Source organism: Eutrema salsugineum, unplaced genomic scaffold (assembly GCF_000478725.1).
Source record: "Eutrema salsugineum unplaced genomic scaffold, Eutsalg1_0 scaffold_8, whole genome shotgun sequence".
NCBI lineage: Eukaryota > Viridiplantae > Streptophyta > Magnoliopsida > Brassicales > Brassicaceae > Eutrema > Eutrema salsugineum.
This window is the reverse complement of record NW_006256414.1, coordinates 13,095,778-13,110,375: the sequence shown is the minus strand read 5'-3', so window position 1 is coordinate 13,110,375 and position 14,598 is coordinate 13,095,778. Positions and strand designations below refer to the sequence as shown.

Below are 14,598 nucleotides of genomic sequence, written 5' to 3'. Positions count from 1 at the left end.
AAATGGGCTAGACCTAAAACACTAAGACCTTTGTATTTTTTTTTTCCCTTCTCATGCTTTTAATTGAAAAATTTTGTTCAAAAAAAAGATTTTTTTAATCTTATAAACAGATAAGTTTAGAATCTAGTCATATATCTATTAAAATATTTGTGAAAATATTCGGGCTGTGATTTAAAGCTCATATTTATGTGTCATTTTGATTAATGAAAATCATATATTCTGATTGGTTGGTTTTGATTAATTTATATTTTTACTGTTAAAAGAGAAGGGTTTTTTTTGTCCAAACAAAATTTTTACTATTCTGTTTTTAGATAAATTTCTGTTGCCAAACAAAAATATTAATTTTAATTTAGATTTACAGATAAGTTAATTTAGTGTTATATTAATAAAATAATATATTTTTAATTTCTAATTTAATATAAATTCGAAAATTTAGTTTTTAATTTAGATTTGTTATAGATTTTCTTAAATATAGGTTATATTATCAAAAAATATAAAAATTTATTATTATATTTTTACAAAAATAAGAACCCAAATATTAATTTAGATTTAATTTTAATATTTAAATTTAAATAATATTTCAATGACAGAAATGAAAATGATATATTTTATTTTTTGGTTTAAATGTTAATTATATTACCAAAAAAATAAAGGTTATATACTACAAGCTATAACAACCCATTTTAGTTCCCGAAGGATAATCACAAAACTGGAACAAGAGATAGCTATTGGAAGTCCATAAAACAACCAAAATAACATTCTAGGAGAGATTGAGAGTTAATTGAATCCGTAGCTGGATATGAGAGTAATCTGTTCCGCATGATGCGGTCGGTGCTTGCTGAGAGAGAAGAAGTAGTGGATGACCCAGAGTTAAAGATTCTCGCATTGCGTTCTTTCCAAAGAGAATAAACAACCGCTTGGAAAAGCAGTTTAGCAATAGCCCGGTACTTGGAAATAGGAGATGACTGAATTTTCTCAATCCAAGCTGAAATTTGATGAAAATTCACAGGAGGATTATGCCAGATTTTGGAAGCCAGAGATGTCCATAGCCGGCGAGAGAAGCCGCAGTCAAAGAAAAAGTGGGAATGAGATTCAACACCCGAAATACAGAGAACACAAGAGGGAGAAATCTCTAAACCCCAGCTGATGAGTCTGTCACGTGTCGGGAGTCTAGATAGGTAGAGCTGCCAAAGGTGAAAAGAGAACCGAGGCACTGCTTCTTTAAACCAAACCGTCGATGACCATCTGACAGTTGAGTTTACGGCACGAAGCTGAGTCCATGTCCCTTTTGTCGAGAAGGATTGCTACTATTGAAAATGATTTAAATCAAGGCACAGATTCTGTAGCATGCGCCAATATAGATGAAAACGGCGAGGATACTACAGATGAAATTAAGGAGTTCTTCGATTGCAGGTAGTATTTAATTGGATAGAGATTGTAGGCATGTTTTATAAGTTGCATTAGTTTTGATTACATACTAAATCTCTACTGTTCTATTGTTATGTAGATATGTTTCTTCATTTGAAGCTACATGGCGTTTGCTAGCATTTCTAATCCATTTTAGGACAACTCCAGTGGAGAAACTCTATTTTCATTTAGAAAACGAGCAATCAGTACTTTTTGATGATGATGATCCAGTTGAAACTGTTCTAAATCGCAGGTCAGTACAGAGCTCAATGTTATTAGCATTTTTTGAAGCTTGCAATAAGTATCCAGAAGTTGAAAACCTAACATATGCTGAGTTTCCTACAATGTTTGTTTATGATCGTACAAATATTGAATGGAAACCAAGGCAACAGAAAAATAGGTTAGATGTTGGTAGAATAACCTATGTACCTCTTAAATGTGGCCAATTGTACTATCTTCGTGTTCTACTCAACCGACACAAATGTCCTAAGGGGTTTGATGATTTGAAGACAGTTGATGGTGTTTTACATTCTACATACAATTATGCATGTTATGCATTGGGTTTACTAGATGATGATAGAGAATATATAGATGGGATTAATGAAGCAAGCATGTGGGGTTCTGGTGACTTCCTTCGAAAGCTGTTCTGTGTTATGCTATTGACTGATAGCCTAATTAATCCATTTGGAGTTTGGGAAGAAACTTGGAATATGCTATCTGATGATATTCTTTACAGAAGAAGATCTATTGAAAACAATCCAGGTATTTCATTAATTTTTTAAAAACTGTCTATAACTATAGATGTTATGTATACAATAATACTTTATGTTAATATGAATTATTGGATTTCAATACATATGATGTGATCATTTCGCAGAACTGGACCTCTCTGATGAACAGCTCAAAAATTACACATTGGATGCAATTGAGACTATACTGCGAAGCAATGATTGTTCTCTTTCAAATTATGATGGAATGCCTTTGTCGGAGGGTGATTACAACACAGCTGGTATCAATAGGTTAATATACGATGAAAGAAACTATGATAGAGAAGAAATGAAGGCTATCGTAGAAAACATGCTTCCTGGTTTAACTAACGAGCAGATGAATGTCTATAAAGAGATCATGGAAGCTGTCACAGAAGATAAAGGAAGAGTATTTTTCTTATATGGGTTTGGTGGTACTGGAAAAACTCATTTATGGAAACTACTATCCGCTGCTGTTCGTGCTAGAGGTGAAATCGTTTTGACTGTTGCAAGTAGTGGAATAGCATCTTTGTTATTGCCTGGTGGTAGAACCGCACATTCCCGTTTTGGTATACCAATAAGCCCAGATGATGACACTACTTGCAATATTCAACCTGGAACAGACTTAGAAAATTTGGTTGCTGAGTCATCTCTTATCATATGGGACGAGGCACCTATGATGAGTAGATATTGTTTTGAAAGTTTGGATCGTACTATGCGTGACATTATTAAGCGTCATAAGGATAAACCATTTGGAGGAAAAGTTGTTGTGTTTGGTGGTGATTTTAGACAAATTTTGCCAGTTATCAGTGGTGGAGGAAGGGAAGACATTGTTATGGCTTTTATTAATTCGTCATATTTATGGGATGATTGTAAGGTGCTCAAGCTTACAAAAAACATGAGGCTTTTGGCTAATCTTGATGAAAGCGTAGGAAATCAAATCATTTTCAGAATGGATTCTTAAAGTTGGCGATGGTAAAATTAATCTACCAAACACCGGAGAAGTTATGATCGACATTCCTGATGAGCTTCTAATAAAAAAATGTGATGATCCCATTTAATCTATTGTCCAGGAAGTTTATGGTTTAAGTTTCGAAGAGCAATCCGATCCTCACTTTTACGAAGAAAGGGCTATTTTGTGTCCAACTAATGACGATGTTTGCCTCATCAACGATTACATGCTTTCTATGTTGACAGGTAAATACAATTACCATTGTTTATCGTTTAATTCATTTAGTTTTTAAGTTTAGTTATCATATTTATATACTATACTGATATATTTATAAATTTTTTTATTATCAAGGTGAGGAGAAGACTTATCTAAGTTCTGATTATATAGATCCATCTGATACATCTAACCAGGATAGCAGAGTATATACTCCTGACTTTTTGAATAATATAAAGTTGTCTGGTCTTCCTAATCATTCTTTGAGATTAAGAGTAGGAACACCAGTTATGCTATTAAGGAATATAGATCCAAAGGCTGGTTTGTGCAATGGTACAAGGCTATAAATCACCCAATTAGCTGATCATATCATCGAAGCTATTGTTTTAACTGGTGACACTCATGGTCAGAAAGTTTACATTCCAAGGTTGAATGTCGCACCTCCTGAAGGAAAATTTCTATTCAGAATGCGAAGAAGACAATTTCCTTTGGCTGTTGCCTTTGCTATGACCATAAATAAAAGTCAGGGTCAGACACTTTCAAGCGTCGGTTTATATCTGCCAAAGCCTGTTTTCTCTCATGGCCAGTTATATGTTGCTCTATCTAGAGTAAAATCAAAGGATGGGTTAAATGTGCTTGTTATTGACAAAGATGGTAAACCTCAGAAACAAACAATGAACGTTGTATTCAAAGAAGTGTTCCTGAAGATATAGATTCAAAATTACTGGTAAGTTATAACTTGAACACTATCTACATTTGCTTAGTATGAGTTTTTAATTAACGTGTATGATGGATTTGTAATGTATTCAGGAAGTTGCAAGTAATGCTATTGATGTCGTGTTGGTGCAAATGATCCTGATATGTTCTGTTGTCAGCAATTTGGTATATTATTTGATATTTATATACTATTCCCCCTAATACATTCACTTATGTTGTATTGGTTACTCAATTTGGATGTATGATTTTTTTCACACAGCTCATATGTTACTTTGATATATATCGTCGTATAATTTGTTTATATAGTCGTAGGTTACTTATTTACGTTATATGTAATTGAGTTTTGACAGACTAATATCCTGATCACTTCATATCAGCCTCATATGTAAACAAACATAAATTAATCAAAGTTAGTCAAGTACATTATTTAAACATTAATTAAAAACGGTTTATATTATGTTAATTAATTAATATGAATTATTAAAAACATTTTTGAATTATATTTATGGTTATTTTAGATTTCAATATATATTGCACGAAGATATCGACTATGTATATCCCGAATATATCTCTATTAGTTAGTTTCCCTTATACATATTAGATATTATTTACTTGAATACCCTATCAAAGAAGTTATCCCTTATATAAATACTCTGTTGTGTAAAATTTGTCAGCCATTTGCAAGAACTTTGATATATAATACCGTCATGATTTCTACTTACTGATTGGAAAATTATGGTTAAAATTACTAAGAAGTGGAAACAATATACTCCACATCGAGGAACTACTCTTAATATGAAACTATATGACGAAGAGGTAAAGTGTAGAATTCATTACATTCATTTTCTGTTTTTTACATAATGAATACTTTCAAAAACCTGTACTTTTCTTCATTTTACAGGGTCATACAATTTGTGCTACAGTTTACAGAAAATACATGCAATTCTTTGAGAATAATATTGTAGAAAACTCATGGTTTGTAATTGAAGAGTTCACTCTTATTCTCGTTAATGCTGAATACATTAACACAACATCCCTTTTCAATATTTAGTTCATAATTTCTACAACTATCACTCCTATCAGATATGTCGAAGGTATTTAAATTATATTTATTTAATACTATTGTTTCATACCATGCATGTTAATGAAATATCAGAACTCTATTGATGCAGTTTGTAAAACCAGTCTCCAAGGAATTAGATGTATCTACCATTAGTAATGATAGTAAGTATTGTGTGTATTCAGTTATTATAATAGAAATTTTATATTGTTTCGAACTCAATATTTTTTTGCTTACTCACTATTGTTTTTTCATTTGACAGCATTTATAATAACTGCAAGTGGTTATATTCGAGCACAAGCACAAATCAACCTATTATTTCCCATAAGCACTTTTAAATTTTTTAGACTATTATATTGTTCTTTATTAAATTTCCAATTTGTGAGGAGGATAATAAATTAAGTTTTGTTTGACATAAGTACCTTTTCTGTTTTTAATATTACGCATGTTTTATAATAATCTCCAAACTATGCAATTACCAAAATATAGACATTTCGATAATCAGATTTACATTATTCAAGCGTGATATATATTCTTTATATAAACGGTGATGCTTTTTCCTTTTGTAACATTGTAACACTTATGTACATATTTGATCAATATCAAATATTCTCTGCTGCTTTATAATTGATTAGAAAATACAATGACATAAAACTGTTTTCCTTTTATGTTTTCAATACATATATTGAGTGGCTGTGTAAGTTCCTTTTTTGATATGATAAAATATACTGTTTAAATCGATGACATATTTGGATATTTTGAATAAAACAATATATCATAAATTTGAAAAGAAATCTGAAGACATTATTGTTTCCTAGATAAGAGAGATCTCATTACCCATTTTTTCAAACTTTCAGTTACTATTTTCTAGAAACAAAAAAGCTCTCTCGCATATACTTCAATGGAAGACTATGACCTAATTTCAGATATGCATTGTGACCAAACAAATTGGACTATAAGATGCAAAGTTTTGAAGAAATGGCATGTAAAATATCCAAGAGAACGTCCATCTTTACAGTTTCTGTTGATGGATGAAGAGGTATTTAATTTGTATTTATTCACTTATCTTTTAAACTTTTTGTTATACTATATTTAACCAGGTTTTTGTATTATATAAATAACTAATACGTACATGGTGAAACTATTCAAGCTTATCTCTATATTACCGATTTAATTAAATCATTCGACAAGACAATTGAAGAGGGTGAATGGAAATGTTTTTCTGAATTCGTGGTCTTTGATGATACATCGGATGAACCAAATTCTCCTATTGGTAGTTGTATCCGGTTTCTAAATAACACAGAAGTAGAAGACATAGATCCTATCGATGTTGAAATTGTACAAGATTTTGTTTCATTTTCTGATGTGCATGGTGATAAAACAGAGCCTGGTCTTCCTATCGGTATATTAATGCCTTTACTTAGTAATCTTATTTTAGACTAAAGTTTCATTTATTTATAAAGTTCAATTGATTGGAATGTGTTGTTTGCACTTTGAAAATTTTTTTTTTCAGATATTCACGGTTTTGTTATCAGTATTGATCATCTGGTCACTGTAAATGATGATTCCTACCCTGAGAGACATGATAAGAAGACTACCAGTATATCATTCACTTTGAAGGATTACAAGTAAGCTCAATTTTTCCTTTTTCATTTTTACCATTTTCTCTATCTGATTAAATATTCTGTTTATTTGTTAATATTAAAATTTGAAATTTCTATGTAGGGGGTTATTGTTATCGTGTGTTGCATTAGGACCACTTGCACTTGATTTTAATGACAAGATTTTCAGTGAGGAACAATTACCATTTGATGTTATGTTAACTGACTGGTCTGTTAAACAAGGAGAAGGTTGGTTTTTGTATACCAATAATATTGATTAATTATTTAATGTTGTATAGCTTTGTATATGAAAATAACAATTCTATTATTTTCCTAGATGGATACTATCTTCGGTCTACAGGAGGGATTTCTAGAATCGAGTTTCATCCCGACTGTCCAAAAGCCAAAACTTTGGTTAGATGGTAAATTGTTATAGGCAGTCACATTATAATTTAATAAAATATGTAGCTTTTTGAATTACTGTTTACATGAATTTATTTATCTGCAGGTTTTGGAATAACCAAATTAAACCTACCAATGTCATTGATTTGGGTAGTAATGATGATGAGGCAAGTCCATCTTCCGTGAAGAGTAGAGACTGATTGAATTCAAAATTTATTATCTTTGTATAATTATATACTTTTGAATTATGGTATTTCTATGTTTTTATCTACAATGACTATTATGTGATGTTTTAAATATGGGAGATTCTTACTTTTTATGACTTTACTATGAAATATGTAGTAACCATATTTTATCTATTATGTTTAAAATGTGTGAATTTTATTACTACATGTTTTCAAATATGATATTGAATCTTAAATATACTGGTTTAACGTTCAGTTAAACTAACTATAGAGTCGTAATTGCATATGTATTCGTATTATAATGTTTGGAAAAATCAAGAACGCAAAATCACGCATAGAAATTTTTAAGTCAAAGTTTCTATTTAAAAATTTAGAAACAACTACTTTAATATCGTTTGGTAGTTGTTTTGTTGCTGAATACTTAAATTTATGACCTGTGCATGCAAAGTTAAGATATTGAAATTGATTTGATCGATATCTGATTGCAGCTTTTATTAAGTGATATTATATATTTAGATTGAGGAAACTTTACAAACATAAATATCACTTTTCAAAGTTCATATCTATGTATATTTTATACAGTAATGACATCTTCCTTTTAAATTTATAATATATTAATTACTAATACTATAGTATATGGTTTATAAGTATTGTAGGAAATAAAAATATTCACCACATTTATAATTTATATCCCTTGGATTCGCAACATATAGTTTATGAAGTGTACAAACATGAATAAATATAGTAGTTGAAAGTTTGCATAAATATTCATGTGATTTGATAGGAGTATACTTATATCTTTACATCTGTAACTTCCTTTTTATGCACTCGGAATATAAACAGAGACAGCTACTGACATCTTACACCGATTGAAATATATTCGGTGAACTTATTCCTTTTTTAACAAATTAAATGAACCATTTTTGTATTTACTACACTTAAATGTTTACAAACAATCGCGACTTTAGAGTAGTTAACCGTCTATGTCTTATATATATATAAGGAACTTTTTTTTTCCATAACTTCATCCTTCACAAAGAGAAAACCTAGAAATTTAACATCAATATCTCTGAGTAAAAAAGATGGCCGAATATCAAATGGTTAGTGATTTAACACCATGGGAGGAATACAAGCAAACCATCAAAGTGAAAGTTCTCAAGCGTTGGGAGACTGTTGATTCAAACGGAAAGGATGGGATGTATTTCATCCTGGTTGATGAAAGTGTAAGTTTTGTGTTTTCAAAAATAGTTATTTATTTTTGCAAAGTCTTTTTGTTGTGTATTTTTCAATTTTTATTTTTTTACTCTAGGGTTCTCGAGTTGCTGCTACCGTTGATGAAACGTAACTCTCATATTTTCAACATGTCTTTCAAGAAGGAGTTTGGGTTCGGATTTCCCAGTTTGGCTTGGCTAATTCCGGGTGGAATGATAGATCCACTAAACATGCTTACAAAATCATCCTCTCTCAGAAAACAAAGGTGAATTCTATTAGACCATTAACGGACGATCCTTTCATCAGTTTCGTTGATTTTGCGAGTGTTCTCAACCGTCCTTATTCTCTCTATTATCTGATCGGTTAGTCTCTTTTACTATTATTTGTAATTTTATAAAATGCAATATTTTCATAGTGGTTTGCATGTATGCGTAAAAGGTTTATGTTAAGTAAAAATGGACATGCAATAATTTATCTGTTTAAAATACAGATTTGCTTGGTGTTTTCGACAAAAATATCGGAGATATTGTTGAAGATGTTGGTAACGATGGGAAAACGGTTTCAACTCTGCATTTTCGTATCACTGATATCGAGTAATGACATTCTTAAGTTAAATTTTTTTTTTTATTTAAATGTCTTTTAGTATTAATTTTTTTCCATTTTTAGGGGTAATACACTTAAGTGTGTTGCACATGGTGATTTGACCTATTATATAAAGGAAAAATCTAACGGTGAGGTACTGAATGGACCAACTCCCATATGTGCATTGACTGATAGGATGGTGAAGAAAAGCTTAAGTAAGTAATATCATATAGTTAGCTTTGTTTTTGTACCATATATTACAATGGATTGGATATAATTGTAATATGATGAATTTTTGTTTATATAGATGAAATTATTATCAATGATTATGAAGGAGGAAAGCTATCACGTTTCTTGGTTCATCTACCACTCGATGAAGTTTACAATCTACGGGCTAAGTAATAATTTTATTTTTTTACTTATTACATGTATAAATCGTTTGATTGATATACTTATACTTAGTTATGTTTTATTTATCTTTTTTTTTTTCAGGATGTGGGTAAAAGTGAGGGATTCGGCCCACAATGCTTCATCTTCTAGATCAAGAAATGCTTAGTTCGGCCCATCTCAATCTTATCTTAATATCTATCTTTTTTTTAAGACTTTAATCTAAAGGAGTGATGTCCTCCTATGTTATTGCATGTTAAGACTTTAATTTATTTCAGATTTTGTTTAATTTTAAATATTTGATGTTATCTTTTTAATTTATGTTTTTAAATCTATTTTATTTTCAAATAATTGTTGCATGTTTTAATCAGATTTTAAATTATACTAAACAAATGAAACTAATTAACTTAAACAATTAGTTATCATGATTGTTATTTAACTTAAATCTGTCTACATTTATTTAACTTAAACAAATGAAACTAATTAACTTAAATCTGTTTACATTGTTATTTTATCAGTATCACACACTGAACAATTACCTTTTTTATTTTAACTATATTAAATATATTTTATATTATCATGATTATTATAATTTTCAAAAGATTACAATTTATGGAACTAAAAAGTCTTATAAAACGAATACTATCGTTCATTTTTAAATTTACTTAATTATCAACTTTGTAATTTAATTTTATTTTAGTACTAACGATGTAACCACAAAAATAATAAATAAGTGAGTTAATAATGGATGTATATTAAAATATTTTGCTAAATAATTAATGAAGATATTTGTTCTTATTTGTTCTTACTTGCTATATGTCCAATTCTTTGTCTCCTTATATTTCAGGATTTGGAAAATATAATGACTAGATTTCCGGAAGAATTTATATATGATAGCAATATTATTAGAAACTTTATGTTTAGGGTTCAGCATTCCTTAAATTAATCATTGTTAATATTTGATTGCATATTCTATAATTATCTTTCCTTAGTTACGCGAGATAACACATATAATGAATATATACGTAACAAATCATTTTTAAAAAAGATTACGAATACGACTTCCATATATTTGTCATATTACTTATTTGAAGTTGCACAAAATATACGTTAATATTTAATTCTATAATCTGTTTAATGTATCGTAACAACTTCAACCAAACTATGGAAATATTCAGAAACAATATAGATAATCGTTATTTATGCCATCTAAAATATAACTAACAAGATACATATTCCTAAAATCACTGACTGTTGCAAATTTTTTAAAAATTCTTCGTATATACGCAAATAATTTTGGGACGTCATATCCTTAATTTACTAACATACTCCTATATAAACCTTTGCTGCAAACCGTTTTCTACATCTTTAATCGGAAACTCAAAGAAAATGGCTGAATACCAAATGGTGCATGAGTTACAAGCTTGGGAGGATGGTTGGACAATTAAGGTGAAGATTTTAAAGAGATGGGGGGCCTTTGATGCTGACGGTCTTCGTGTGATGAATTTCATATTGGTTGATGAGAATGTAAGTTTGATACTCATCTCTATCAATGTTTTATATTATTAGTACTTCATATCGTTTTGCTACTAATGTTTTATATCAATTACCCTAACAGGGTTGCAGAATTTCTGCCTACGTTGGTAACCTCAATCTATCATATTTCGAATACGTTTTGCAAGAAGGAAATTGGGTGCAGTTATCCAAATTCAAACTAATTCCTTCTAAGTGGGAAGAACGGACTACAAGACACGTTAAGCAAATAATTTTAGATGGTGAAACTAAGGTCAGTTTCATCCGACCTTTGACTGGAGATCCTTTCCTTCGTTTTGTTGATTTCAGCCGTGTTTACAATAAGCCTTACAGCCACTTCTACCCAGTTGGTAAGTATTAACATTTATCTTTATTAATTATGTATTTAACTATGTTAGTGTTATCGATTATAGTATTGTATGATTGATTGTGTAATACTGATCAGTTGTTGTACTACAATATTTTTTAATCCCGATTTGATTGGTGTTCTGGATCATGTTGAAAATATGGTAACTGTTGTTTATCCCGATGACAAAAGTGTTCCAACACTGAGATTCCGAATTAAAGATCTGGAGTAAGTAATATAATGGTTTCATGTTTTTATATCATTATTTGAGATACAATATAATCATAATAATTATAATGTGTAGGAATTGTACTCTTAACTGTGTTGCACATGATGACTTGGCTTACGAGATAGAAGGGAAATGCAAAGGTCCTGTAGGGAAGAGTCCATTTGCTATTTGTGTCTTAACTGATTGGTTGGTTAAGAAAAACATTGGTGCGTTTATATGATTTTCATATTTATAAGACAACTTTATACACAGTCAAAACTTGATGACCTTATCTTATTTATATATTAGATGATATGACAATTGAAAATTACAAGGAGGGATCGCTTTCACGTTTTGCTATTGCCCCGCCATTGGATGAAGTCAAAAGCTTTGGGATCAAGTAATAAACGTTATTAACATTAAATAGTTTTAGATTATGATTTTTCTTTTACTGACTAACTACATGAAAAATATTCTTCTTAGGCTTGCAAAGAAGATAACGGAAGTCTACGTGAGTGCTTCAAGTTCTCAAGGAAGAAAGGATTAGGACTTATGTTATGCTATCTTATATTTTATATTCTATTTTAAATTTTATTATGAGTGGTATTCTCCTAAGTTTGTTTTAATAAACAATTTGTTTCTCTTCCTACCATATTTAATCTGATTTCAATAAAGTGTATTATTAGTTTATTAATTTTTAGCATTATTTGTTAGTCATATATTTTGCCTTTTTATTCGCTAATGAGTAGTAGGAATTTTAAATAGACATGTATTAACAATCCTTAACATGCAACCAACTTAAACAAGTTTTTCTATTATATTACACAGTTTATATATATCGTTGTACTTCTATATAAATAGTACTATCGTATCATCAATAAATAAAAATCACTTATCTATAATCAAAAATAATATATATGAATTTATTAATAGATATTTAGTTTCTAAATTTCAAACGATAAATATAGTTTCCTGATCTTAGAAATATCCATGCGAGATATTTGGTTTCTATTAGACATATTAATCTTACTGTATTACTATAAACCTAAAGCCTCCTATATATATTGGATTTTGCAGTTGTATAAAACCTAGATACCACATCATACCCTTTAACCATGGAACTCTATCACCGAGTCTCTGATTTGCATTCATGGAGATCGGACTGGAAAATCAAAATATTGGTTTTAAAAAAATGGGAAACTCTTGGTCCACAAGGATACTCAATTTATGTCTTTCTCAGAGTTTGAGGATATTTTGGATGGGATTATTGATCATAAGTATCCTATTGGTATTTCATATTTGTCTTATATAATTATCATTGAATTTCAATTTAAATTATTTTAAACATCTTTTGATGCTTTATGTGATACTAGATCTACTTGGTGCTGTTGTCCACGTTGGACGACTTACAAGGATTAAGGATTACGGACTAGATTGTGATTTTCGTAGATACTATAGTCGACTACGATTTACGTTGAGAAATATCAAGTAAGTATTTGAATCGTTACCCATTTAGTTGTATGTTATTAAGATAACAATATATTTTGTTAATAAATTGTAGGAATGTTGAAATTAGTTGTGTTGCTTATGGTAACTTGGCAGATGATTTCCAATCACAATGGTGGTCTGCCTGTGGTTCTAATATAACATGTGTATTGACAGACTGGCGTATAGCTTACAACAATGGTTTGTTTCTAACTAATTTATTAACATTTAATCATGATAACAGTAGTTATTATGGTTTAATCAAATATTAAGTATACCTAAAATATATGTTTTAGGGACATTGACTGTTTCTGATGCAAGAGGAATGTCAAGGTTTCTTTTTGATCCCCATATTGTTGAAGTTGACAAGTTCAAAGATAAGTAAGTACTATATAAATATTTGATATTTTACTAAATGCCAGTAATAACATATCTGTATATAACTATTTAGGTACTTCAATTCCAATAAGACGGAGAACAATGACATTGAGGTTAAAGACTAAAGACATAGTACTTAATTATGGTTGGAGGTTCAACTATTCATGTCGTTTAGCTACAAAGGTGACTAAGTGAAGTAGTCAACGTTTGAATTCTATGAAATTATGTCAAATTAAGGATTTATTAATAACATAGATTGCTTTCATTATTCTCTATAGCTGTTTGCTCATTACGATAGATATATGTATATATATTCGTCTAATACTATATATGTTTATATTATGTAGACAACATTGAAAATTTAATTAATATTATCCTGAATTATAAATAACCAAAACCATACCAAGTTAATATACATTCAAGTAATGCGACAGATATATAAAATCATTCTTATAACCTAACTATCAACATACACACAAATAAAAATTTTAATTGTATATGCTCTCCAAACTTGAAATCTTTAAAAAAAAAAACTTCTCGTGCACAGCACGGATCTAAATCTAGTTAAGATGATTTGAGACAATTAAACTAACAGGTTAGCCCGTTTATATATATATATATATATATATATATATATATATATATATATATATATATATATTTTAATAGCACAAATAGTAAATAAATATCTTATTATATTTTTTCATAATCAATTGGTCCAAATATTCCATATTAGTAAATATTTATAGGGTTATACAATTATAATTATAGTCTTATACGGGTTAGTTTGTCAAAACATGTAAGATATTAAAAATGATTTAAGACAACTAAACGGATGGATTAGCAAATTCATAGATATAAAGATTGTTTATGTGTAAATCTAAATTCACATAATAACAAAGTTTATAATTAACATTAGATCAATGTATACTTAATTAACGTATACTCTTATTCTACTAATATATAAATTTTACTGTTTTAAATTAAAATATGATAACAATTTTTTGATTTAAAAAAATAAATAACAAAAATAAATTATATCTAAACAAAAAAAATAAATGCAACTTATATTAGAAATAAAAAATAAAACATTCCCGTGCGGACGCACAGGGTTAAAATCTAGTCTACGATTATTGTGGAAGGATATTTATCACTTTAAACAGAATAAGAAAAATGCTTTTACA

The 14,598-nt window shown here is 29.3% G+C and overlaps 1 protein-coding gene across 1 annotated transcript; it reads left to right on the top strand.

Annotated features, from left to right (window-relative positions):
- The first annotated feature begins 1,279 nt into the window (after window positions 1–1,279).
- On the top strand, window positions 1,280–7,298 carry LOC112088923. Its single transcript, XM_024159441.1, has 9 exons — window positions 1,280–1,413; window positions 1,508–2,169; window positions 2,285–3,081; window positions 3,227–3,350; window positions 6,399–6,497; window positions 6,609–6,723; window positions 6,821–6,945; window positions 7,034–7,118; window positions 7,205–7,298. The coding sequence occupies exons 1-9, from the start codon at window positions 1,280–1,282 to the stop codon at window positions 7,296–7,298; spliced, it is 2,235 nt and encodes a 744-aa protein (XP_024015209.1).
- The last annotated feature ends 7,300 nt before the right edge of the window (window positions 7,299–14,598 follow it).